Here is a 27467-nt window from a genome sequence, read left to right as displayed (position 1 = left end):
TTAACTTTCTTGTTCGTCATAGCTTCTTTTCATATACGCACATTGTTGAATTTAACCTACAACGTAACAAATATTAAGTAAAAGACCATAACAAGTAATAAAATTAATCCTAATCATGAATTACCAGATTCTTCCTTATATGCGTGCGTGATCGGAGTTACCTTCCAAAACAACATTACATTAAAAACGGTATAAAATAAAAACGAAAATAATTGTATTTCTAATAATTTACATTAAACCTAAGGGACTCCTATGAAATTAAATATTGTGTAACTTACTCTATTAACAAAATTTGTAGTCAAATGCAGTACAAATTTTCTACAAGAATTTTCCAACAAAAAAAAAGTGACATACCTCGGAATTCTTCTCGCTAATGAAAATAGTGAGTTGAGCGTGATTTAAATATCAATTGTTGCTGATAAATTATCTTTCTTATAAACATGAATGTCAACAATGCTTTCAAAATACCAGCGACATCTGTGCACCATTCTTTGTTCAAAAAAACATAACTGATCAGTTTCACCCCGTTTTACGGTACTTTCACAATATGTGGCACATACATTCATTGGTCACTGCATCTGCCGTATGAAGTTATTGCTTAAAACTACCACTTTCAGTCTCTAAAAATAACGTTTGTGTAAAACAGTCTTTTTATAAGTAACTTAGCATAATGAGTTTAACAGTAAACAGAAATTAAAATAAACATAAAACAAGAGATCACTGCACAAGTTAGAAATGACAGTTTATTGGAATTGTTAATTAAGCATATGATCATAGCATACAGTAAATAATTCGAGTTAAATCGCAATGGAAATTGAGCTTTAATTAATGATATTTACTTCGTCCATACTGCGTCATTAACCCACCTTTCTCCTCAAAGGTTAATTCACCACATACAGAGTTTTAATATTTGTATATTTATTTACCTTCATGTTTGTTGCATCAAAAATGGAAATGTGAACAACAAATATAAGTGAAACGAAAATATAAACTATTGCAAAATTTTGACATCAAGTAACGTAACAGTGACTGTATGCTTAAAAGAAACTAGGCTTAAATTTCCACTTCGTCATGTAATACGTACATCAGTCCATGACATGAAGCTTGCTACGCTGTTACCAAAACTGGAAGATCCAATATCACCTGACAACTGCCAGGATCTCCCCTGATCAGAATCATCTGCTGAGTCAAATCTGGAAACATAACAGAAATTGAATTAAAAGGTTTTGTAAACTCTCGTAGTGCATTCTGTAACTCCTGAAGGTAAATCTAAAATATAAAATATTCTTGTCTAATGATAGGCTGCTTGGTTTATAACTGGGGGCGGATGTTGATGACCTAATTAAAATGCCCTTAAACTAATGGAAAAATGACATAGAATTAAAAGAAAATGACATTTAAATATTATTCACCATACTCGCACCACAACTTCTTAAAAATTAGTCACCTTGTTTCAGAGACTGCCCAGCAAATCTCGGAGAGAGGAGGCAACTTCCTGGAATTTGGCTAAGATAAAGGAAAAGAACATGCAACAAAATGAAGTTTTAAGGGAAAACTATAGATTTTAAGAAGGTTTAAAATGTGTTTCAATCGGGTGGTTAATGTCAGTGCCTTCATTCTCAGTCACCTCCTCCTTCCATGCTTCACTTTTGTTACTAGATCTTCCAGATGAGGGAGTATGAATGACAAAACAAACTATGGGTGCAGCGTGCATTCTTGCAATCTTTGTGTTAAAATACTGTCTACTACAATAGACATCCCTTTCGAACCATGTTGAGGACACAACGTCCTGTCCAGGACATGATGAAAGTTTCCTCCCTTCCAAACATAAATTCTAAAGACAACCTCATACCGACAAAACAACAGTAGCGGTCAAAGTCCTCACTTAAACTAAGCTGCTGTCAAGCATTTCATATTACTTCCGTGAAGTGTGTGAAGTGAAGCCTTCAGAGGAATGAGGGATGGACTTTAGAGTCTATTCCAAACTATAAAACTCAAACTTCACTGTTGCTCACTTTTCAGTAGGTAATTACTACTGATCTATTTGGTTAGAAAATGATTTAACAGGCCTATCGGTAAAGAAGAAAGTAAAATGCATTACAAATGATCTAAAGGTTCTACAAAGTATTAAAAATAACCAAAAAATGCCTAAAAAATATAAAGATGACCTATTAGTTCAAAAACGTAAAAAAAATGCAAAAAGTGAAATATAAGAAATTACTTTTTTACGTTGAAGGAAGAGAGTACGAGATATGCGATGATAATTTAGTTGGATAGATTGCACATGAAATAAATTTCTTTTGTCATTACTAAGCTTTCTCACGAAAGTATTATTTCATTATTTATTTCTCCAAACAAATAAACAAAAAACGAATTGATGGAGAAAAATATTACTAAAGAAAAAAAGTAACTTTCACTTCGAGAGAAGCAACTGAAAAAGAAAAAAATATATCTATAAAATAAAAATCTGTTCAGTATAATCTAGGCCTACCTCTTTCCTTCTGCATACAAGTTCAAACTTACCCAAAGTCTTCATCAAAACTTTCTTCTCTGGAATATGGAGTTGAGTTTCTGCTGTCTGCATCATCCAATGCAAGAGATGACAACATTTTCAAGGCTTTATGTCTGTCTGAATAAGCAGGGATAGGTGGCTCTTGGATCTCAATAGCCATGTCTTCTGCAGGTTCAGGAAGAGGCTGATGGTCCCTAAGTTTCACTTTTTGCACATCACTCCTAAAAAATTACATTCAGTAGTTGCAGAATAAGCAGGATTGGAAACTAAAAGTAAGTTTGTTAATGTTAAATTAGTTTGTTAGAAACAGAATTATTTATAAGTTAATGAAAAAAAAACACGATGGCTTTACAGAACCAACCAGGCAGCTTCATGTCATAATTCAGAGCCAGAATTGTGATCATATCAGTTGTCTCTAAATTTGCGTTAATTCAAATTCAGAAATACATGTCATGACTGTAGAGTTAAGCTATGTGCATATTATACTAACGTGGCATATTAACATATGTTAGGCTATATTATAAAAAAAAAGACCAGACACCATAATTTCAATGAGTGTGTTCACATTGTTCATGTGTCCTGTTATAACATGTTAAACTGCGTGCACACACTGCTGACGTGACGTATTAACGCGTGTTATATAAAAAAAAGCGAACTGTATAGTTAAATGAGTGTTCACATTGCTCTGATGTGTTGTGTTATGACGTGTTATTGCAGAATCTGACACAACACGCCATTTGACACATCAGATCAAGATCTTCACTTTCAGATTTCGCCAGACGTGTTAAGTCATCGGAAGTGCTCTGCTCATTTTCAAATCTTGTATCGTAAATATGAACAAGACAGAGGAAATTATTCAACATGTGAGGAAGTAGGCCTGTACCATCTTGTACGTCCCATCAGACAAGGAATACAGGAACCAACTTGCACGCAGAAAATTGTACGAGGTTGCAGAAAAATCTTCTCTTTTCTCTTACTTTAATTTCACTGTGTTCAATATCTGATTTCTGATAATAAATCTGTAATTATTGTTGCTCCTCAAAATGATGTTTGTCCTTACAGAAGGACATAATCTGTAAAAGTTGTTCCAACTGTTAAAAACAGAACTACTATTATTCCTTTCTTCGGCAGAAATACTCTCAAGTGAGTGTTTGATGCAACCATTTCCAGAAGGGCATAGAATTGATCTTTCGACATCGAAAATCGCTCTTCATTTGCCGGAAGTTTAGGCATCAGGTGATGAAACTGTTCTTGAACCCATTTATAGGATGCACCTACATTATTCTTCATGTTGAGCTGCAGTTATACATATTGTTGCTAAATAATCCACCTGGTCAATTCATTTCGCAACATGTGTAATTCCGACACAATAATATCCTTGTAAAATAAATTCAAATAACGCAACAAAACATCAGCAGTGCAACACCTTAATCCTCAGATGCCATGTTAACCACGTCAGCAGTGTACACGTAGTTTAAATAAGTTGGCCTACTTACAAGTTTCGTCTTGTTGGTTTCAAAGACATGGCACTGAAACTTTTGATGACCAGTATCTGGAGCTAGTAAGTTTGTGTTGCACAAATGGTACCATCCTATAATGTGAAAAACAATACGTTATAAATTATGAGAAAAATCAAAAAATTTCAAATGCCATAAAATGGGATCATTTTACAAAGCATTTTAATTTTTTGCAATAAGCAACTCGAACACGGAATTTATATAACAGATGGGGAAAACAGCAAACATACAGTATATAAGTTAATGTTGAAAACTGATGTGCAACATATTATTCTGTATTCTAAGTTATAATTGTTAGATTTTTGTTACAAAATCACTACAGGCCTACACTTAATATTAAATTTAACTTTACTTATTAATTCATTCATCTCTTTAGCTACTGAAATTATTTTCCATCTATACAGTCACTTTCAAAATTGAGCTTAGGGCTACACCTTCTGTATTAATGTTAATAAATGTTTTTATATACACTTAGGCCTATAGGTATTCTTATTTAATTGCATTACATTTTTACAGACTGGAATTTTCATTTCTTGGACATATTTATAATACAACATGACTATTTTCTTTGTATACAATGCTTTATACAAGAGAAACAAAATTTAAAACAAGAAAAAGTAGCAAAGCATGTGTTCAGTACTTGATGACACCTCCTTTAGCTTTTATAACAGCAATTCAAATCAAGAAATGGATTCGGAACACCTTAAAATCTGTGCTTCAGTGGCTGACCATGACAGTATCTTTGAAAAATATTGGAATACAAGAGGCCAAATAACCTTATTGTTAAACGCCTGGCATTAGAAAACAACAACATTCTTCTGGGTTACTGCAGAATTAAGTTTTTGCCACTTTGTTTGCAGAATTCTTTTCAATTCAGTTTTGTTGCTTACTTTATGTTTCTGTTTTCCTTTTTCCAATCGGACCTAACAAATTGAACTTGTGATCGTCACTGAATATGACCGAATTCTAAAAATGTGGAAGGAAATTAATATATTTTCTAGCAAACATCAATCTCTTATGTTCATTAATTTCGCTTATTCACGGCTTCTTTCTGCGTATACGTCCACGAAAACAATTCGTCCGATCTCAAATGAAATATTTGCGAAGTTGTGGTATACTTTGCTGTGCGTTTTGTTTAACTTGTAAAACAACATTTCTCTGATCTCTATTAGTAAGAATAGGTTTTCTGCCTCTCCCTTCTTTATTGACAGTTTTTTGCACCGTAGAATGGGTTTTCTCTACGATCTGTGCAATTTGTCTCAAAGATTGCCTTGCAGTTTCACAATTAAATTGCGTACTTCAATACTTGTCTCTTTTCTTCCTCCGTGTTGTTTCCGACGAACCTGAGTACTCGCTGATCAATGACAAGGTAGCAATGAACACTGGGTTCAATCCCCTACAACCTTCAAACGTAAACAGTAAGACGTACACTCAATTTTGTGTCTCGGTTGTTGTATGGGCATGCCGTTGAATGCCCTGCCGGACAGTACAGTATTGCATCATAAATATAAAGCATTGTCTATTCTTCTTGTGACGTAATGGATAAACACAAGACAATGGTTAATGAAGTCATTCGTCGTCTTACACAGTAGGTTTTGTACGTCGTCATTTACATTTTATGTTTAATTTGAGAGAAAACGAACAAGAACAAACAAATCTTAAACACAACTATAAAAACTTGTACTCCTGGACTATACAGGTTTGTAAGTATAAATTTGAGGATGTTTTTAAGCATTTTTCTTATTTTACCTTTTATTCTTTACAAATAACTGTATCTTCTGAAGGGTTAACGTTAGTCGTCAATCCTTGAACCTCAACTGGCATCTTTCCAAGGACATTCGGGTAACTTCCTTAAAAAAAGATAAGACTATTTTGTGAAGTGGTCCTACAGAAGTTAAATCTGATCGTTTTATAACCCAATTAAAACTACACACTAAACTAAATTTTGAAATTTGTATCTTTATTTTCTTCTGCTTAGCCCGTACCACAGAACTGACTTGCGCATCAGGTACGTGAATATCTTCACGGAAAAAAAATAAAATGTGTACCATTTCATAGTAAATTTTACATCATCGCTGATTAGTATTTATTATGTAATAACAATGAAAGTTAGAGTACATTTTTAGTGACAAACGGAATAAAATAAAAGAAAAGAAAATGCACAAATCACGTTCGAGCACCTCATTTGTTCGTACCGGAAGGAGAATGACGTCATGATTGCCAACTGTTTGGAAGCTGACGTCCTGTTCTTACTGCTACAAGGGACTGCTCTGAACGAGCAGTTTTGTTAGTATCAATTTAAAATTAGCAAATAAAGTGTGTTTGTTTCAACTTTAGCCCAAATTTGATAAAAACGTAAGTATTTAAATGCATGCAAAGTATTCTCAATTAAAATTCATATTTACATTCACTTTAATATGAAAATTGAAGGTCAACGAAACGGCTAGACAGATTGAAGAGTTGGTGAATTCAGTGTGATTAGGCCTAATGCCATGAGAAAGACCTCAATACTTTGAACCATATTTTTGGTTGTACTGTTTCTCGTAGTTGGAAAAAGTGAATCCTGTAAGTATAGCACCATTAACTTATTAGTCATAGTTCAGTCATCGAATGTACATGTGTGGATCATGTTTTTAGTTGATGTCATTATAAAAGTAGCTGAGTCACATCTCATATTCGATGTAACGAAGTCAAGTTCGACTTTTTTCTGTTTTAACAGCTCACAATATGTTCCTGTGGGATTGGTTTACCGGTGTTCTAGGATATTTAGGTAAGTGTAAAATAACTATTATTTGCTCGTATTATGTGTCACTTAATCCATATTGTCGGACAGTAACCCAGTAAGTAGGAGTTCATAAAGTTTCGAAACGTATCTGTTTCTCTACTTGCCATTAACAGAATTAAACACCGTATAAAGTAACATAACATGAGATCACGAAAAGGGATTCATATTGGTAAAATGTTTGATAATATTAGGTCCGTAGCCGTAGTAGCTTATAGTTTATTTATATGTCTTCTTTTTTTCTTTTTTTTGTTGTAAAAGGTTTAGCGAATCGAAAGGGTAGGTTTGCATTTCTGGGAGTGGAGAAATCCGGGAAAACAACATTATTACGTCAGCTGTTGGAAGAGGGTTTTACTGACCCTGTACCATGGACGAGTAAGTCCATACGTATCTTGAATGGTTTGCTGCATGATTTATGTATTATGTGTGGGTTTTCACAGGATTGTGGAAAAAATCTGGAAAGTTGCTCTTCCTAGGATTGGATAATGCAGGCAAAACAACACTACTTCATATGCTCAAGGATGATCGCTTAGCTCAGCATGTACCAACACTGCATCCAAGTAAGCATCCTTAACATTTATTAGAGAAGTGACTAAATTATGTAAGATTTAATTTATTGCATTGTTTTAATAGAGTGACGGCTTTAATGTTAGGTTTGTTCAGTCCAACGAACACAGAATGCATAGAGTAGACATGAACAGCTTTGATGTGAAGCCGCTTTTGTGGACAGTCGCCATTATGATGCTACCAAAACATTGGGCTCCTGGTTAGCACATGGGCAGTTGATTGTGATGTTGCATCGTTGTTTTAATTAATAAATGAACTAATTTCAATATGCCTACATGTGCTGCGTATGGTTGCACAAACAGGCTTTCAAAAAAATTCCTGGAATAACTTGTCACAGGTAAATATGCACGTGTGAAATGTACTTATTACCGGTAGATAATGAATGATTTAGCCTAGGTTAGTCGGTTAGATTCGTATTGTTCACCTATTCGTTTGATTAAGAGAAAGGATTAGTGTATTGATATTATTGTAATTTTTATAATCACTAAATCAGGCTTACGCTTTGTAGACTTAACATTTACGAGCGAAGCTAACCTAACAACCCAAGTTGGAAGTTTGTGTCGCGTGCTATAGAAAATGGGTGTACCGAGGTTTCTCTTCAACCGAATGCACGTATTCGTTTGATGAAAAAGAAATAGTGTATTAATATTATTGTAATTAATTTTTATAATCACGAAATCAAACATGCTTTGCAGACTTAGCATTTACGAGCGAAGCTAACCTAACAACCCATGTTGGAAGTTTGTGTCGCGTGCTATAGAAAATGGGTGTACCGAGGTTTCTCTTCAACCGAATGCACGTATTCGTTTGATGAAGAAAAAGGAATAGTGTATTAATATTATTGTAATTAATTTTTATAATCACGAAATCAGACTTATGCTTTGCAGACTTAGTAGCTTCATTAACTCGGTCGTGATCTAAGTTGACCCACCTGGTAATAAAACTTCACTTTTGTTCGCCGTTATAATCTAATTATATGCTATAAATGAAGAGCCTATCAAATATTATATGGTTAAGAGCATTCCACTTTTTCTCTAAACAAAATCGGGACATCTATACAAAATACTGGCAAAAGGAAGAGAATCATAATTTGCGTTAAGAAGCAAGTTGCATTATTAAATTGAAGCAAATGGATCAACCTATAAAAGTAATTATTATAGGCTAGCATTTTTATTGGACTAGTAGCAAAATAAGGTCAAACTGTTATCTTCCTTTTTTATAATTATTGTTTGTTTAACCTTCCAGAGTACCTATTAAATACCATACTGCAATTTGAAGAGCTGTCAATTTAAATAAGTATATATGTGATTTATCGATGACAGTTTTGCAATTTTTGCTAAAAATATGTGCCTAGCGATTCTGTATTACGAAACAAACAAGAAAGTGTGAGCCCTCCAGGAAATTAGGGACATATGGAATCCCTATTATTATAAGATCTTCTATAACATAATAGCTATTTTGCAATGTTTTGGTAGCAACAAGATGGCGTCAGGTCCATCAAACCGGCTTCACTCCGTCCAATGGTATTAAGATGCTAGTGTCTACTCTATGTATTTTGTGCTCGTTCGTTCAGTCTCACATGTGCTATATCCAGTGTTGCCATGTTCTCAATAAATAAACAATAGGCCTTAAAATCCCTCAAATCTGAAGAAAATCCCTGCATTTTTAAATGATCCTGATAAGACACCTGTGTTTGTATCTAGTTCACTTTTTGCTGCCTGTAGGCTAGCTCTTTTTTGCAGCATAGGCACCTAGCTTTGCAAGGATCACTGAATTTACCTAACCAGCCTTTAAAGTTGGGGTCCTCCAACCAAAGATAGACAAAAGTTTGTCTGTGCCATCACTTTTCTCCTTTTGCTAATTCTCTTCTTTTTTTCTCGCTTTTGTATGCAGTGTAGAGGATCCTTTGGAATCATTTATTTTCACTTCATTTGTAATTATATTTAACACACAAATGCTCTGTCACTAAGTGGCTACAGCAAGCGTGAATTATCAAAGAAAATCACCTAACCACCACAGACACCATCATCACATCTTATTGTGAAATTACCATGCAATGGTCACATTTCATTAGTCATGTCATGACCTCTTTTTGACTTTGGACGAGTATTGAGAAGCTCTATATATTGATTTTCTTATTATTTTCAAATTTTGAAAAATTCTAACATTTCTTAAAAATTCCTCAATCCCTTCAAAGGCAAAAAGGATTAATCCCTCAACTGGCAACACTGAATATTTCGTTTGCTTTGTGGAGTTAGTCTTGATGGTATGAATCTTGAGTCACTTTTTGCTCCTATGTCAGCAATATATATCTATATTATTAACATATTCTAACAAACAACACTGTTCATTGTTTATATTGTTATGCTGCTTAGCCTTATCGTTTTATGTTTCACAATAACTGGTTTATATCCTGTGTTAATAATCATTGTCTCTATAGTTGTTAGTAATTGCGTCAGTAAATATCTCGCAATGTTGAAATAGTACAATTACAATTTTAGAGAGAACCACGTTTTTGCTCCATATTTGTACCTCTTTGATTAGTCATCTGTGTTGGTCACTAATTGATTTGGTTATTTCGAGAACATAACATGTGACATTTTCGCTCATGTTACAAGTAACAAGTATTTTTAAAACTACAGTGTTCTGTACTCTTTCCTATAACATATTATCGTTAAAAGTCATAAAATGTCACATATTTCATCTATAGAATTAAATAAGAAATGGACTTTTAGTTTGATTAATGTAATAAATGCTATTGAAGTAGTTTGCGCAGAACTGTACATGTTACATTTTCGAAATAACCGATTCAATTAAACAAAGGACATACAGTTAGATCTTATTATTTTAATTTAAACAAACTTCCCCTAAAGTAGGGGTTGCTCTGAAGGACAAAGTATACCAAATATACAAGCATTAGTAAATGCGTACAATTTTCGTGAGAAATATAATTATTATTTTTGTGCTATTAATTTACTTTATATATGTAATTTCTCAGAAGATAGATTGAATATTTTATAGCTGTCAAAGAAACAGTCTTGGCCAAAGAGGATTCAAGATTGAACTCTTTGCAAAAATTAAAAATTTTTTTTTGTAATCATGCCTCTAGCACCCACTAATAATCCAGTGATCTCAGTAGCTCTTAACTTATACATATTTATATAATAAGGAACAATTGGACCATAAATTTGATTCTTCTCATTGTTGACATCTTCCAGTTGAGTTGTATTCAATTCGAAGTGGATAGTAGGATCTATTGTATAGCATGTTGTGTTGTTAAAGGCTAATATATCAACTTGTTGACAGCTTCCTGTTTCTGGTAGACTATGGATTTCTTCATAGGTGGTATATCCCTTGTCGTGAAGAGCTTGAGTGATTGCAGATCTGATTTTGTGATGCCTCGCGTTGCGTAATGTCTCACCATGCGGACAAGAATGTGGGCGAGAGTTTCTATATTGTTGAAGCAGTGGCGACAATGGTTACTGTCCATGGATCTACCCGGCATAGCGCGTACAGCTGCAACATTACTGACCATTTTTATAGCATCCCTCCATTCACTGCAGTTCGGTCCTTCATGTTGAGTGATCCACCGGTTAGTGGCAGGTTCCGCGAAAAGAGAAACTCTTTTTGCTTTTTGAGAAAGCGCACTTCATTTCTGAAATTCTAGATCTCTTGAATCAAGAAATCCGTGTCGGGAGTTAGTGAGACTATCATTGTATGTTAAATTTAGTCTGGTTAAGCAGTGTTTTCTTTCATCATTGGATTTCTGGTATTTAGAATATATGGATTATTCGATTTGTACAGTGTTTTCAAAGCATTAATTTGCTACAGAACTGCTTCCCATTGAGATCTGAAAAGTACCAAGGAAAATCAACAGGGAGTTGTAAAATTTCCTTTAAAGTGCATTTTATCATTTTGTCAGAGTCTTCTAGAAATGTTTTTTAACGCTTATATAATCACTGATTAACTTTATAACTTCTTTACTGTTTTAATACGAGGAAATTACCTGACCAACTAGTTTCGAAGCGATATCCTTCACTAGGCTTTGGACAATGAAGAATATCACTTCGAAACTAGTCAGTCAGGTAATTTCCTCATATTAAGATGCGCGGAGGGGGGGGTGTGCGTGCATGGTTTTTTTTAATTAAGACCTTACTGATTTAATAATTTTCAATTTAAGCAGGCGATCTAACTCAATATCCACGTTCTCCTTTAGTGGAAAAGGTACATCATGTGCTTCGTGACAAATTAGGGTAAATGATGAATCAATTGAAAGTGAAATAGCAGTATAACAACCAAGATTATAACCGAATAATTCACTGTAATCCTTGAAAAAATGGTGAGATACCTGTATTAATCAAATGTATTCCAGTGATGCAGATACCCCTTTTTTGAAACCATTTTAAACTTACAAGGTGTAGCTGATTTTCCAGTCACAATATTGCTGAGAGTTCTTCAGAGTATTTGCCTTAACTAACTGGTATTCTGCAACTCCCTACTACAGAAATTGGGACCTCTGTCATAAAACGTTCAAGGGTATCATTTGAATTCATTTGATCAAAAACATGCTTAGCAGGCATTATATCTTAATCCAGAATCCACTTCAGAATTGACTGTTCGATTGTTGAGCAATACATTACTTACAAATTTCCTACTAGCAGTAACTAAATTGAAGGAGTGAGAATGATATATGTATAATTCTAAGCTACAAAGACAACATTTTACAGGAGATCATATTGAAAGTTTCGAGTGCATTGCTATTAGGTGTGGTATCGCAATTTCTTCAGCGTATATTTTTTGTTGTTTTTTGGGTAAATTTTACTATATTTTTCTAGTAGCTTCCTCATGTGTAAGAATTGAACTTGCTCAAAATATTTTTGTGAAAAGTGTGGCTTTGGATTATTTCATTCTCACTCCTTCAGTTGATAGAATCAAAATGATCAATGCAAGTAATTTCAATAGACAATTTAGTATTTTATTCAAAGTCCACTGAATAAACTACAGATGGATGAACTTCACTTACCTGACCCTTGTGTTGGCAAGCAAAACAATATGATTGTCCAGTGGTGTATACTGGTTAAAGGGTTTGGGCTACCACTGACCCTATTATTACACAAAATATATTTTAAAATCCCTATAATGAAATTCCTTACATATTTATGTGAATTCCAGACGTCTTGATTGGGACGAAAATACGTTGATGACTTCGTCCTTGAAATTACAGTTGGGCCATTTGCAAAGTTTCTGTAGAAATGACTTTTCAATGGACATCAGTGCCAAGCCGGATAAACGTTCTTGTGTATGAGTTGATCTACAGTAGGATTTTATTCTCTTCAACGCAGAAAATGTTCTTTCTACCGATGCTGACGTAGCTGGTATTGTCACAATTAATGTTGCCAATTTAAGGACTTCAGGAATAACTTAGTTCAGCTGGTTTTCATATATGGCAGATAATATTTCATGGATAGGTTTGTTCGAAAAATCAAAGACTTCTGCTGAATATATTACACTTAATTCATTTTTCAAACGTACTTGATCAAAGTGACTGTTATAGGACTGAAATAATTTGTTTAGTGCCTCATTCGGGAAGTTTTCTCTATAAGCAGAAAATTTTTGAGAATCTAGAAGATGTGTGAACTGAAGCTTTCCATAATCAGAAAATCTGTCAGTAATTTCTGTGTGCATACAATCTAGTATGCTGTAGTACAGCTGCCTGTATTTCAATTCATCATCTCCTTTTCTTCGCTTTAATGGTGGTTCCATTGTATTGTCTGAAGAATTTTCATTTTCCATATTACCCCATATGGACAGAAACCCACTACGTCTGAACTCGGATATAGTATTTTTTTTTAACTTTGATACCTCTTGCAAGTAGTATGCTATGTCTAGACTTTTTGTCTGAAGAATATTGTAGAGCACATCTGTATGTGCGAACACTCTAGCATAGACTTTAAGAAGAAATATATTCTGAAACTGAAAAATTCAAATATCCTTGAGCCTGCACATTTACAGCATCATCCCAGTTTTCTTCCGAGTCATTACAAATGATATTTTTAAAGAAAGCAGTCCGTTTTTCTCTGTATTCCTTTACTGTATTTACAAGCCGAGATGTAAAATTCAATCTAGTTGGTGCTACTTTTGGGAGTTTCTTGTTCATAAATTCCTTGAGTTTTCTGATCTTTTAGGAGATGAGGAGAAAAATGCAGCTAAACCCGACAGTGTTTTGAAAAAAAATGCGGCATTCTGGAATGGATTAAGTAGTTTGTTGCAAAACTAAATTGAGAACATGGCTGTAACAATGGACAAATAGTGCTTGAGGGTACTTTTCTTGAACTTTTGTTTTTAAGCCATTAATATTTCCCGCCATAACTGAAGCACCATCGTATGTCTGTGCAATTAACTTATTGCCGACACTGTATTCTGCTATAACACCTTCTACATGCTGAAACAAAGCAGCAGCAGTTTTGTCCGAACTGACATTTGTGAATCCTATAAACCGTTCTTGAACATTGGCAGTACTGTCGACGTATCTTAAAACAGTGGACAATTGACTGTGATTAGAGCAGTAACTTGTTTCATCAACAACAATGGCCACAAAAGGTTTTATGTTCTTTATCATAACCCCACTTACAGCAAATATTAAGTCATTCTGAATTGCGAGAGAAGTACCACGAAATACTGTTGAACTCTCAAGATGATTGGCACTTAAGGAACTTAAATATTCAATATAATTTCCTATATTGTCTGATTCCACACTCTCGTTATGACCCCGAAAAGCCAATTCTTGTTTTCCTAGAAAGCAGACTGCATTAATAAGATGCAGTAAAATCTCCTGATTTTTTTTTTTCACAAGAGCATTGTGTTAGTTGATGTGTAGAGCTTTTTGCTTATCTAGCTGTAAATCAATTCTTGTCTTCCCAAAGTTTGCAAAGTTCATGCTACTACAAATATGAGCTTTTGATTTGTCGTATTCTAGGACTGCCGTTCGAAGGGAGTTCATATTAGAAAACCCCTCTTTTGACCACACATTAGTTTCGCGGCTAAATAACAAACATGGCCAGCAAAATAGTTTAGACAGTTTAGAAGTACCACACAACCAATTCCACTTACCATATGATGTTGAAGTGAAATGGCGTGTGTACTCTCGCTGTTTTTCTTTTACGTCCATGGACAAATTTAACTCAGGAGTTGGTCTTTCCATTTTCACAATTTCAACTTTCTCGTTGTTATGTACGACGGTTAAAAGGCACTCTTAACAAACCTTCTATTACACAGTCATTTTCAACACAAACCTCTCCAGAAACTTGTTCTGCCATATTTTTCACAATATCACTTAATTGGGAAATTAAAAACTTAATAATTCACAATTAATATAACTCTTAGACACTCGAACAAATCACAGATTTAAAATAATGCACTGCAAGAACACAGTCACATTCAATTGCTAGCGTACTAAGCGTATTGCTGCTTCGCGCCTGCGAAGAAACCGATCACGAGAGCGGCAACTTGCCCGGCCTACACAGCACGATGGAAAAAAAAAGGGAGCGGGGGGGGACGGGCAGTTGTGCGACGTGAGCGAAACGGTCACAGGCTACCTCACGTAGCAAGCGGTTTCTCCAGCGATGCCGCCTTGACAATTTGTTTCTTTTCGAGAGCAGAGAGCGCACATAAATCTACCAATTACTTTAATTTTAATTACTATGGTAAAACTAATAATACAGAATTATTACATTATGTTATATTATAAACTTTTTCTTTTGTAATTTCCTTGGGCTATCCCCGGTAGTCCGCAAAATACGCCCCTGTGATTGTCTAAATGGACAGTTCATTATGCATGTGCTATTCTCCACAAGCAAAACAGAATTAAGTTCCCATGTTTGAAGTTTCCTTAGAAACTTTCCTAAGAACTTAGAAATCAGTGGTTCTATTAATACTAACTCCTCTGATGTTACGAGAACATGAAGCTGCTTTCTCAGAAGTTGAAATTTCTGTAATAGCTTGCTGCAAAGTAAGGTCTTTTGTACCTAAGCAATAACCTTTTCCGTGTAATTTCATCTCGCGTTCCACATACCAATTGACCTCTTATACATATGTCTAAACTCTCTTCAGAATTATACATTTTAGCTAAATGATGTAATTCTGCCTCATATAACATCATTTGTTTGTCCGAAACTTGCATATGTTTATGAAGACAGTAACATTAATAAATTTTAATAGGTTGCATAATGAAATGTTTATATCAGCCTTGGGCACAATGGGGAAGTGGAATGGTACTCTGAAACCCCCTCCCATGTTCTTCCTGCTTACACTGCCTTATAAACAAACACATGGTGGGCACGTCTCAGCTGGAGAAGTTGAAGTGGGGAGTTAAGAGGAAATCTGCAGTGACTTAGTTGAGTTAATAGTGCCCAGGTCTGGTTTAGATAATACTTCAATTAACTCTTCATGAGACTTTCTATTCAATGTTGTTGATTTAATGCTTTAAGTAAACTGAATGTTGGTTCACTGACATGGTATAGAAAACTTCCTCTCTGAAGTGATGGCGTAGAAGTTTTTTTTCTTATTCTAAGAAGAATGAAAATCTTTCACTATAATCTGTTCATGTCGATGGATTCGTAATATCAAAAAGACCCATTAGTCTGCCCATATTATTTCTTTTATCCTCATTGCCACTATTAAATACAGTAATACTCGGATAGTGAATGCAAGGAAATATCATTTATTAAAGATCATTAAATCAACGAGATAATGCCACAAAATATGTGGTGATTAATCTGGTTTGTTGAACACTGAATGGAGAATGAAGTGACAGCTTTTACATACACATTTGTGTGCATGCTTTCATGTTTCCCCCCTTCTCACTTAATGATGTGATATCTTTCTACAACATTACTCATTTGAATTACGTATGAAATTAATATCAGATGAAAGTGGGACAACTGATTTATGGTCAAAATCATTGCACAGCATTGAAAAATAGAACAGTTCCATGATGTATGATTGCCTTGCTCAATTACTGTATTTTTTAAACTTATTTCACAGAAATCGATCAGATTTTCACACTACTAACAGTGTATGATTTAATATGATCTCTCAGTTTTGCATTTAAATGTTCCACACATTGATAGTCTTTGATTCATTTTCTATCTCAGTATTTTACCATTTATTTATAACAATTTTTGGAGTGACTCTAGAATACAGGTAATTAGCTAAAAACCGTGCTGTAACATTGCGAGAAAGAAGGCCAACTGAACAGAGTAATGTGTGAAGTAACCATTCCAGGAAATTCCTTTCATTCGCCAATTTACTTACTTATTTATTTGTTTCTTTGTTTGTTTATTTATTTAATTATTTATTTGTTTATTTATTTATTTAAGTATTTAGTTATTTATTTCTTTATTATTCATTTGTTTATTTATTTATTTACTTATTTACTAATTATTTATTTATTTTGAAAGAAAAGTACAATTTTTGGTCCATGGAAAATACTCGTCTTTATTTATTGATCAAACTCATTTTAACTTGATATTTTATAACTACTAAGCCCGCGTTTCTCAAACTATGGTCCGCGGACCACCTGTGGTCCTCGAGGTCTGCCCTTGTGCTCCTTAAAAAAAAGACAGAAGAAAAAATAAAATTCAAACGAATTGCGTATCATACTATAGCAAAATTCTCAGAGTTTGGAAATGATACATGGCAACCATCTGTGGTCCTCGAGGTCTGCCCTTGTGGTCCTTAAAAAAAAGACAGAAGAAAAAATAAAATTCAAACGAATTGCATATCACACTATAGCAAAATTCTCAGAGTTTGGAAATGATACATGGCAATCGAATTTCACTTTTTCTCTTTTTATGAAATTTATTACCCTACCCATCTATCGACTTTCCACTCTAGTCTCAACAACAAAAGAGGGATTTAAAACACTATATACGTGGTGTTTCTCGACATCTTTTCCCTACACATCTGGCGCCACGCCTGTAACACAGCCAGAGACCACCCGAATTCGTAACAGAGGACCAAAGTAGCGAACCTTAATTCAATTTTAAAATATAAATATACTGGCATTAAAATATGCTACGAAAATGATAAATTTGCTTTCGAAGGGAACAAGAGTAAGGTGGTCCCCGGAACTGTTCTGACTGTAAAAAGTAGTCCCCACTTCAAAAAAGTTTGAGAAACACTTACTAAGCTAACCAAAGTTTTCAGTCTAAGGATAATTAAAGATCTCCCTGGAATAAGGGAATAGGTTGCAATGGCAAGAGGGAGAGGGAATGGTAATTCACGTTCTTTCCGGACGCAGATTTAACTTGGAGGCCTAGTAACTACCTGACATTTATTTCTGAAATTGACAAAGATCTTTATAATAAATTAAAAGAGAATTTTCTGTGAGTTATACTTAACTATGTTCAATGATAGTCATATACAGTGGGGTTTCAGTTATTGTCTTTCACTATCGATGTTTCTACTAATTTATTGTTGTTCATTATTTAATATTATTGAATTTGATTATCGTCGAAATTCTACCAGGCCAAAGGTCATTTTTGCTGGATCATATACTGGTATATTTCAGTAATATTAAGTAGAATGGCTGTATTAGTTAATATAAATGAGTTTTGAGTCGGATAGTTTTATTTTCTTACAATCTCAAAAATGTAAATATTTTGTTTGTTTATGAATTTTTTGTTTCTGTACATAATTGCATCATGGTATTCTGTAAGCCCACTATCCTTGTTATACAGACATTTAAGAGAGTGTTAACTGTTAATAACGATGTCAAAGTCAGTAAAAAAACAAAGTTTCTTTTAAAAATGCTATGGTATTTACTCGATTTTTACAGCATTTATTAAGCTCTTATGTAAGAAATGTAATGGATTTAATCATTTGCATTAAATTAATTGATAAAAGAACAATGCTTTATAGTAGCTAGGTTTTATTTTGGAACAAATTGTTGCTACAACTCTCGGATTTAAATGATTTAGTTATTGTCGTTTCAATAATACTGTTTTGTGAAACAAATGATAGTCGAAGCTCTATTGTACTCTATCATTATATTTAAAAGCAGTTTGCTATATTACATGTGAATCACCTCCAGAGACAAGTCCAAAAATTAGTAGTAGCCTAATATCTTGTGGTCTGGAGCAAATCATGTTTTTTACTTGTACTGAAATAGAGATATTTACCCCAAATCGAAAAAGATTAAACAATATTTCTTGATCACAGAAGGAGCAAACATTTATTCACATGAATATGAACATTTTCTCTAAAAATAACCAATTTCATGACAAAAGGCAAAAATCCATTTCACGCCAAATACTTCAACTTAATGAAAACACAATATAGTTCCACAAACACAGATCTGCAAAAAAGAAGTAAGTAAACACTGCATTATTGTCCAAATTACTTCTGATTGAGGTTCTGGCTGATATGTGTCAGAGGAAGAACAGTTTTATTGTATACATCTGAAGTCTGATTAGTGTAATATGTAACTATTCAGCGATATATGCAATAAAGGGGAATGGAACTGGCCACCCTACCCTATTATCTTCTGGCTTAGCTGCCTCATAAGTGGTGCCTTGTTGGTTTCACTTGCGATGTTGAGACCTGTCTTTGGACAGACAGACTAACCAACAAATAGTTGCCCAAATATTGAAATATAATTTTCATCAGTAGCACATATTTATCGAGACTTAATTTAATTAAATGCTTTTTAATTAATAAACTTCGTTTCCAGAATTATGAGTTGAAAACAGTTTCTTCTCTTCATTTGTACTATCCAACACTGTTTAGCTTTTAGTGTGTCCATAAAATACTTAATAATTCTCTTATATATTATTGAAATCAAAGTTTGAATTGGTGAATTGTAACTAAACTGTCTCTTTACTTGTCACTTTTGAGGCATATATGAAATTACAAAATGTATATTGTAGAATTCCTCATATCTGGCAACTGTAGGACAAAGCCAGTACCGGATAACTGATTTTGCCGGATGATTGGAAAATATGTTTGTAGGTCATGTAAAGACTTACTGTACTGCACAAACATTTTTTTCCGTGTTTAAATTCTGTCATTTTCATATATGTAGATATTTAAAAATAGAGTTTTGAAATACGTACAATGTTTATTTTTAGTACTGAATATGGTAAAGTACATTCATAAGTTCATAATTTATTGTAATGCGTAACAGCATAAAAAATACTAAACGTTTTCGTAACCTTATGACAGTTTTAAATAATGGCCATGTGATGTGAAGAACAGTGTAGCCAATGTTGCAACTGTGAAGATGAAGTAGTGCTCGATGATTTGAACTTCTTTAACATATGTCTAATGTCTTCTTGTTTATATATACTGTCTGTCACTCATATGAAACTTTTACACGCTGTAGGAACAGAGAATTTCACACTTTCCTATTTAGACTCGTCCAATACCCCTTCGAACGGGTGAGTTCAAGTGGTAAATTTAAAGATATCGTCTATGTTTTCTCACATGAACAATGTAAAGAGTAAATAATATGTGCCATGCGCGATCCACGAAAACCACTCACTTCTTCAACTCTTCCCTTTTGCATGAATGACTTTTTTTTTTTTTTTGGTCTAGCCAAAAGAGCCGTTGTTTTGGTATTGCCAGTTATTTGGGTGCCAGATACGAGGGATTTTATTATATTTTCATTACTATAATCTGTATTAATGATTTTACATGTGGCATATTTATTTGTCATTAATTTATGTGCATTCTGATTTTCACAGCATCAGAAGAACTCTCCATAGGCAATATGAGATTTACTACATTTGACCTCGGAGGCCATCACCAAGGTAATTGCTTTGTGTGGATAAAGGTGATTAAGTAATGTGATGCTCTGTTTTTGCAAGGTTGAAGTATGGTGCTGATAAGGACAATCATGTAGCGTTTGTAATTACCATGGAGATAACATTTGCATATTATGAAAGCTTGTTTCGCTGTAAGCACTAGACAGCTTCGTGTTTTCTTTTGATAGTTTGCATTGCACATAAAATACACGTTGTTGATTATATGCGCATCAGAATTATAAACAAGATTTTAATTATTATATAAAAGCAGTAAGGAAGACGTATTCAGTATTATGGGAAATATGTATGGTCTTTAGGATATAACATTATGTATATTTTAGTAACTTGCTTCAGCTTTATTACTAATAGACAGTGTATAATGCATGGAAAGATTAGCCATATTTTGTTCTCCATGCCTGCAAATATTCCTACTCTTCTTCATACACCCCTTTGTATTCCATTTTCTCTTCTCCATTTTAGACATGGATGAAACATTATCTAATTGGTTCAAAAACAAGAGTGATAACTGTTGCTGAAAGAACTTTCTAGAAATTTACAGTTAACTGTTGCAGATTATTTTCTTGTCACAGAAGTTGATAAAACTTCCTGTCTGTCAGAATATTTCTGTGAAGTGTTTACATGAAGTAAACGTTTTGGCCTTATTTCGTTTTCCCATAGATAAAAGGCATATTCTGTGAGGTGATATGTTATACATTTCTATTCCTGGATAATAATAAGCAACAAAATGACTGCGTCTATTATATAAAATCAGTAAATAATTTCTTTTCTTGTAACAACCATTGTATTCATTTGTCAAAAAGTAATTTTCATGTGTATGTATGTATTTATTAGCACTGCAATTGGGTATACACTCGGATACAGTGAAACCTCTCCTTACGGACACCCCCAAAATATGGACACTCCTCATATACAGACAGATTTTTATGTCCCAACTGAAATAATATAGAAATAATGATAAATTTAACTCTCGTTTACGGACACACTCAGACACGGACACGGACAGCTGTTTCACAGTCCTAAAGCTTGCTTCACCTCCTGACTGCGGACAGAACTTGGATTTCAAGACCTAATGTGTTACAAAAATGGAAAATTTAATTTTGAGAACTGTACAGAAATTCCTTAACATGAAAGAAGACAGTAAGAGTCTCGTAGGCTACCACTAGCCCAGCCGGCTATCCCTTGTTAGCTGGAAGCAGGTGGATAAACAAAGTCTTAAAATTGAATCTGCCTGATGGGTCCAAGGTTTCCGTGATCGTGAAATTGTATTCGACACATGATAGGGCTAGTAAGATTATTCTCTTCACTTCAATCAGTTGTTCTGTTTTGAGAGACATGGCACTGAACGTAAAGGTTAAGTTGAAAACTATAAATTACAGTACTGCTAACTGTAGATCTAGAATAAAATTGCATGGCACAGTACTATATTTTCCTTTTTCGGTCTTATCTACTGTAGTTCAAAGTTGCAAAGAATTTATTGTAGTACAGTAGACAGTATTTAGAATTATACTACAAGAATTCATTTCATTTAAAGCGTGAAGGGATACATAATGCATGTTATAAATTTACTGTTAGATTGGGGAGCCTCTATCCCAATAACAGACACCTCCCATATGCGGACAGATTGTTACGTCCATTCGATGTCCGTAAATGAGAGGTTTCACTGTATACACATAGATAAAATAAACGTAAAATTAATTCTAACTACAAATAAATAAATGCAATAAACCTAGGACTATAAATAAAGACTACGCCACAAATAACGCCTACACCGCAAGTAAAACAGTAGAACCTTGATTATCCGTCACTCTATTAACTGATTGGCAGATTATCCGACTGTTTCTCTCTCTTATTTTTACAGAACAAAATATGAAGTCCTATACATTTACTTGTTGGAGGGGGTGTTTTTCCCAACTTATAAAATAGTCACTATCTGCTTTCAAGGAAATGACACCAAGAACTTCCACACAACTGCAAAACCCGTGTACAATTCAGTTCTTGTTCTACTGTTGGAGTGGACATTCTATATAACATATGCAAAATATCTTCCATGGGTGTCGAAAGAAAACATGTTGTGTTAAGTATAAAAAAAGAGCAAATAATTGAGAGATTTAGGGGAAAAAACTTTATCTCATATCAAATCAGAATACGAGATTGACGTTACAACTGTGCACGATTTAATAAAAGAAAAAAGGTAAATTGTATAAAGTACGAGTATGTAAATCTACAACACGAGATCTCTACTGCTATTTTTCGGCAGAAAACATCACAAAGAGTTCCCTTAGCCCTTAAACCCAGTCACTGATAACCAGACTTAAATTAGTGAGCATGTTAAACACAACACCATAGAGGAAATTACGGAACTATAAGCCTAAATATTATGCACTTTATTTATTAAAATCTTTTATGGTATGGATTATTCGAATTTTTTTATTAACCGTTCAGTCCATCTTCTTCATTACCACGGATAATAGAGGTTCTACTGTATCTGTTACATCCAATTATTGTCAACTTATAAATAAGAGAGGTGAGAATCACAGCCTTGCCTAAATCTGTTAATTTTGATTTCCATTCTTTTACACACATTTTGTTATTACAGTATATGTTGTGTATGACATTGACTATCTGATCAGGTATATTATCTAATAACCAGTATGTTGTAATGATTACCATACAAAAACGATAATACGACTTTTGATCCTTAATTACTTTTAAAATAATAAATGTATCACGAATTTATGAGATTATTGCCACTTGTTGGACTCACTTATGAATAATCTTGAATTAGTCTCGCTTCTTGAGGGAAATTGATGTCTGAAATGTAGATTACAAGTGAAAGTCCAGTCATTTCTTTATTACTTACCATAAAGTTCATGCTATCTGCACCTTTGCTCTGCTGACAAGGAGCAAGTCATGTTGAGTAGTGGATTATTAGTATGTTAGGTGCATTGTCATCTACATGAAACAGATTTTATTTTTCATGTGGTCAATATATGAAAACAAATGTAGTGCAAGCAGTAAGGTGAAAAAAATCCCTTTTCTCCATGTCTAAATATTTTGGGTAAAAAAATTCCACGAAATGGGAGTGAATATGATTTGATAGAGAACTAGGCAGGATTCCTTATACCTATCCATAACTGGATGACAGGATGTTCTGAAGTTTGAATGTGCTGAAAGTATATGAAATTACTCATTTTGTATAGTATAATAGTCATAATTAAATTAAGCATTCTTTGTTCAGATAGTGTTACTGCTTCATTCACATATTGGACATCAGATATCTTGGAATATTTAACATATAGGATTATAAAAGATGACATTTATTTTTCCTTCATTGATTTGTCTTTTCGGACTAACTTTGTAAGTCATACTATTGATCGAAAAATTATTACATAAACAAATTACATATACTTATATAAGCTTGCTTGTTTCTCTCTTTGGAATAAAAGTGGGCTAAAAATGACAGAACAACTGTGTGAAGATCCAGTGCTGTGGAGTAACATCATATCTGACCATGTAACGTGCGGGTCCAGGTTCAAATCCTGGTTGGGACAAGTTATATTGTTGAGGTTTTTTCCGGGGTTTTTCCTGAAGAGCAAATGCTGGGTAACTTTCGGTGTTGGGCTCTGCACTCATTTCATTGGCATTATCACCTTCATGTCACTCAGACACTAGATAACTATCGTAGTTCATAATGCATTGTAAAATGAACAAGTTAAAAAAATTGTGAACATAGAAACTACTCATTATATAAAAAAGTATGGCAATATGGTCATAAGATTTCCTTCCCCATTGCCCACTACACTCCTCACACAAAAATATTTTTTGCCAAAATTGTTTAAACTGAATTTTAGATAGAAATACCTTTTTCCAGTTTTTTCTTTTCTTGTGCTCTTCTTCCTTATCCTTGTACTCAGACTACTAGCCCCTCTCTTTAGGTACCTATATAATTCTTTGACATATTTATGAATGCCTGATTTCAGCTCGCCGTGTTTGGAAAGATTATTTCCCAGCTGTGGATGCGATTGTGTTTCTGGTGGATGCTAGTGACAGGGGCCGATTTGATGAAAGTAAAACAGAATTGGATTCTCTGCTGACTGATGAACAGCTGAGCAACTGTCCTGTACTCATTCTCGGCAACAAGATTGATCGTCCTGAAGCAGCTTCCGAGGATGAATTGAGAAACTTCTTCGCTCTGTATGGCCAGACCACAGGGAAGGTATGTTTTTTACTTTTAAGGCAACATTATTTTAATTTTCAAGATTACTGTTTTCAGATTTCCGTGTTGTAATTCTTTAATTTTGTGTACTGTATATTTTATGGCAATGTGTGTGATTGTCAGCTAAATTGTAACTGCATCTTATTAGTATGAGATTATGACAACTGGTAGATTACTAGTTTATCAAAGTAAACGGCAGGTAATTGTGATTTGAATGATAACAAATTGTGCTGAAATGTTGGTAGCATTGTAGTAATTTTATTTTTCGTATACAACGCAGTTCTCTTACGATATTTTTACATAGGCTGTAGAGAAATCCTGTTGATCATCATGAGGTAATAATAGCTCTGTGGTAGCTTGTCGTGTAAAATTTCTACCTAGAGACTAGGAGAGGTGGAGGTGCACAGCTTCTAATCACTAGATTGTGCACGAATATGCCTGGGTTAAATCCCAAATCTCTCCACAGTGCATATGAAGAGAAGGCATATGTCACTATTGATAGTGATATTCGTCCGTCGGACAAGGACGTTAAGCCTGGCAGCCCCCTTGGTGCTATTCAACAGGAGTGGGCTACATGTTGGCACTGGGTTTCCCCTTCTCCCTTTATGTTCATCGTCGTCATTATCCATTCCCTTCACTACACTTATGCATACTCTCACCCTAGTACACAACATAACTCTCCACAGATATCATGTATAGTATGGCCCATCAAAGTGGTGTGCAACTTGAAAATTGGTCACAGCCCTGCTATCTGTCTGCAATATGCGGAACCTGAATTACGCAAGTGAAGTGGGTAGGCATTAAGGTACAATATGCGGAACCTGAATTACGCAAGTGAAGTGGGTAGGCATTAAGGTACAGTCACACGTCGCTACTTTTGCAGTGCTGCTGTACAAAAAATTGCGCAACTCTCGTACTGCGACTTGTGAACAACGGTGCAACCCGAAAAGTAGCGGCTGCCTGCTACTTTTTCATGCTGCACGCAGCTTATAAGTAGCAACATGTGAACAGGGTTCTCAGGGTTGCAGCCGCAGCACTTTTGATATCAGTTTTGTTGAAACTTTTGCTGCGGTTGCGACCAGTGTTGCCACCCAAATGTGCCAATGATACTTTAATTGTTTGGCTATATTTTAATGATAGATGTGATGAAACTAAAAGATTTGTAACAGTTACTAAATGTACAATACAGTCTGAGTATATTTGTTGACAATATAATTCATTTTTTTAATTTTCTGTGGCGTAGTTTCAAACAGGAGGGTTGCCAACATTGATTACGTGAATATGCTATTGGTTATCATTTAAGTATATAGACTTTTTAATAGCTTTATAGTAAAAATAATAGATGAGTAAGCTATCACATGAGTTTCATAATAATGTGAACATAACCACAAAATGTATATTGAAAAGTCAACACGGAGATGGAAACCTGCAGCATGACTGTGGCTGCAAAAGTAGCTCCTTTTGTGTGAAAAGACTCGCAACCTCCGGTTGCAACTTTTGCAGCACTCGGGTTGCGCAGCAAGAAAAGTAGCGTGCAGCATGCTACTTTTGGCTTATGTGTGAACATGACACGCAACTTTTGCAGCTGCAGTACAAAAGTTGTGCAGCAAAAGTAGCTACGTGTGACTGTACCTTTAGAAACATACACATAATTAAGGCCAAGACAAGTAATTTTTAACAAACCCTTCTTATGAAATGTCATCCTTTCTCACAAGAGACCATTGAAGTGAACATGTAGAGTCCCTCTTTAAATATGTAATCTGCTGCATATACTCCAGATTCACAAGAACGTTTTATTTTAACCCCGGAGTGCTTGTGTGGCAATGGAGCATTTCACATGGACTGCAGGAAACTGATCTGATGCTTCTGTATAGTGTAAGTGATTGCAAGTTGCAATGACAGAAAGGCATAGGCCTAATGTCTGATCCAAACTATGGAAAAAAAAAAGTTGTTCTATCTATCAAGAATTGCACATTCTATTACTTTTGAATAGGTAATAGATAAGTCAAGAAACATTAAGGTATATTTGGTGAAACAATTTGTAACACAGTTGGACAGAATCGAAATTTATTTGTAACTTTATTTAATAACTTGCAGGGCAAAGTACCAAGGACTGAACTTCCTGGACGTCCCCTGGAACTGTTCATGTGCTCTGTGCTGAAGCGTCAAGGATATGGAGAAGGTTTTCGATGGCTGGCACAGTACATCGACTGATGTGTCTGCCTCGTGTGGACTATCATGACATATAACATCATTGCTTGTGATGAAGAGGTGGACAATTGCTGTGGGATATTGTAATTTAATTTCTTTTTGTCCCCATATTGAAAACATAGCGAGGTCAGTGTTTGAATCATGCAGCCTTCTCCAGTGTGTTAACACTTGAGCTGCAACTTCAACCCAGTTTTTCATTTGGGGTTCCAAATTTCAGGCATCCTTACAGAACGTATTCAGACTCAGTGATTAATTTTGGTAACTGAGTTACCACTTAGCAAAATTTAACTATGGGGAGAGTGGGAAATACCTACGTAATAATGATCAATGAAAGGACAGTGAATTGTGTTATTATTTAATATTCCGTGTATATGAGGCAACTCGCTCTTAATTTTTTTTTTTTGTGGGGTTCCATATGTTGAAACGGGTTGTTTTGTACGACATTGAATATCAATCCCTATTTTTTTATTATTATTATTTATCAATATGACCCTTTTCAATGGGAAATAGTTTGCACTTTCTGTACATGAAGCGAGAGTAAGAGCGAGTCGTTTAAAGATATTACTTCTTCTGGTTTCATAACTTTCCAAGTTTATCATTGGATAACACTTTTCTTTCTGTGAAGAGTTTATTAGTTCATTCTAGAGCAATATATTGCAGCATTTGAATCCAGTGAAGAGTTGTACAAGGTGCACATTTTCAGAGCAGTGTTTAAGTCATTGTGCTTGTTCCATGTTTTCTAGGACCAAATTCAATTCCTTCCCCAGTTTTCCAGTGCTGTAGTCAGTATGTCTTATCCATGATATTCTTTGTTATAAAATAAAAGTTCTTAACACAA

General features: G+C 34.4%; 2 protein-coding genes across 14 annotated transcripts in view; one reads left to right on the top strand and one right to left on the bottom strand.

Moving 5' to 3' along the window:
* LOC138701767 (protein FAM149B1-like) overlaps positions 1 to 6216 on the bottom strand; it is a 17230-nt gene extending 11014 nt beyond the window's left edge. Inside the window, exons 1-5 of one of the 9 annotated variants that reach the window (XM_069828998.1) lie at positions 6078 to 6216; positions 5779 to 5879; positions 4009 to 4103; positions 2524 to 2733; positions 1085 to 1193 (exon numbers count right to left, since the gene is read on the bottom strand). In XM_069828998.1, coding sequence (XP_069685099.1) covers positions 1085 to 1193; positions 2524 to 2733; positions 4009 to 4037 — 348 coding nt within the window. In that variant the 5' untranslated portion in view covers positions 4038 to 4103; positions 5779 to 5879; positions 6078 to 6216. Of the gene's footprint in view, positions 1 to 1084; positions 1194 to 2523; positions 2734 to 3002; positions 3968 to 4008; positions 4104 to 5372; positions 5511 to 5778 lie in introns of those variants that run through there. The other 8 variants (XM_069828997.1, XM_069829005.1, XM_069829000.1 and 5 more) reach the window with 8 other exon arrangements.
* Sar1 (Secretion-associated Ras-related 1) lies at positions 5606 to 27467 on the top strand. 5 transcript variants are annotated; one of them, XM_069829008.1, is made up of 6 exons: positions 5606 to 5732; positions 6749 to 6799; positions 7252 to 7371; positions 20122 to 20187; positions 24183 to 24418; positions 26516 to 27467. In XM_069829008.1, the coding sequence occupies exons 1-6, from the start codon at positions 5648 to 5650 to the stop codon at positions 26630 to 26632; spliced, it is 675 nt and encodes a 224-aa protein (XP_069685109.1). In that variant the 5' UTR covers positions 5606 to 5647; the 3' UTR covers positions 26633 to 27467. The 5 variants fall into 5 exon arrangements, with proteins under 5 accessions (XP_069685109.1, XP_069685112.1, XP_069685110.1 ...); XM_069829011.1 differs by having other exon boundaries at positions 5617 to 5728; XM_069829009.1 differs by lacking the exon at positions 5606 to 5732 and adding an exon at positions 6213 to 6384.

The sequence above is a fragment of the Periplaneta americana genome, chromosome 6, assembly GCF_040183065.1.
Source record: "Periplaneta americana isolate PAMFEO1 chromosome 6, P.americana_PAMFEO1_priV1, whole genome shotgun sequence".
In the NCBI taxonomy this organism is placed as follows: Eukaryota; Metazoa; Arthropoda; class Insecta; order Blattodea; family Blattidae; genus Periplaneta; species Periplaneta americana.
The sequence above is the reverse complement of the archived record's forward strand: the minus strand, read 5'-3'. Positions and strand labels throughout refer to the sequence as shown.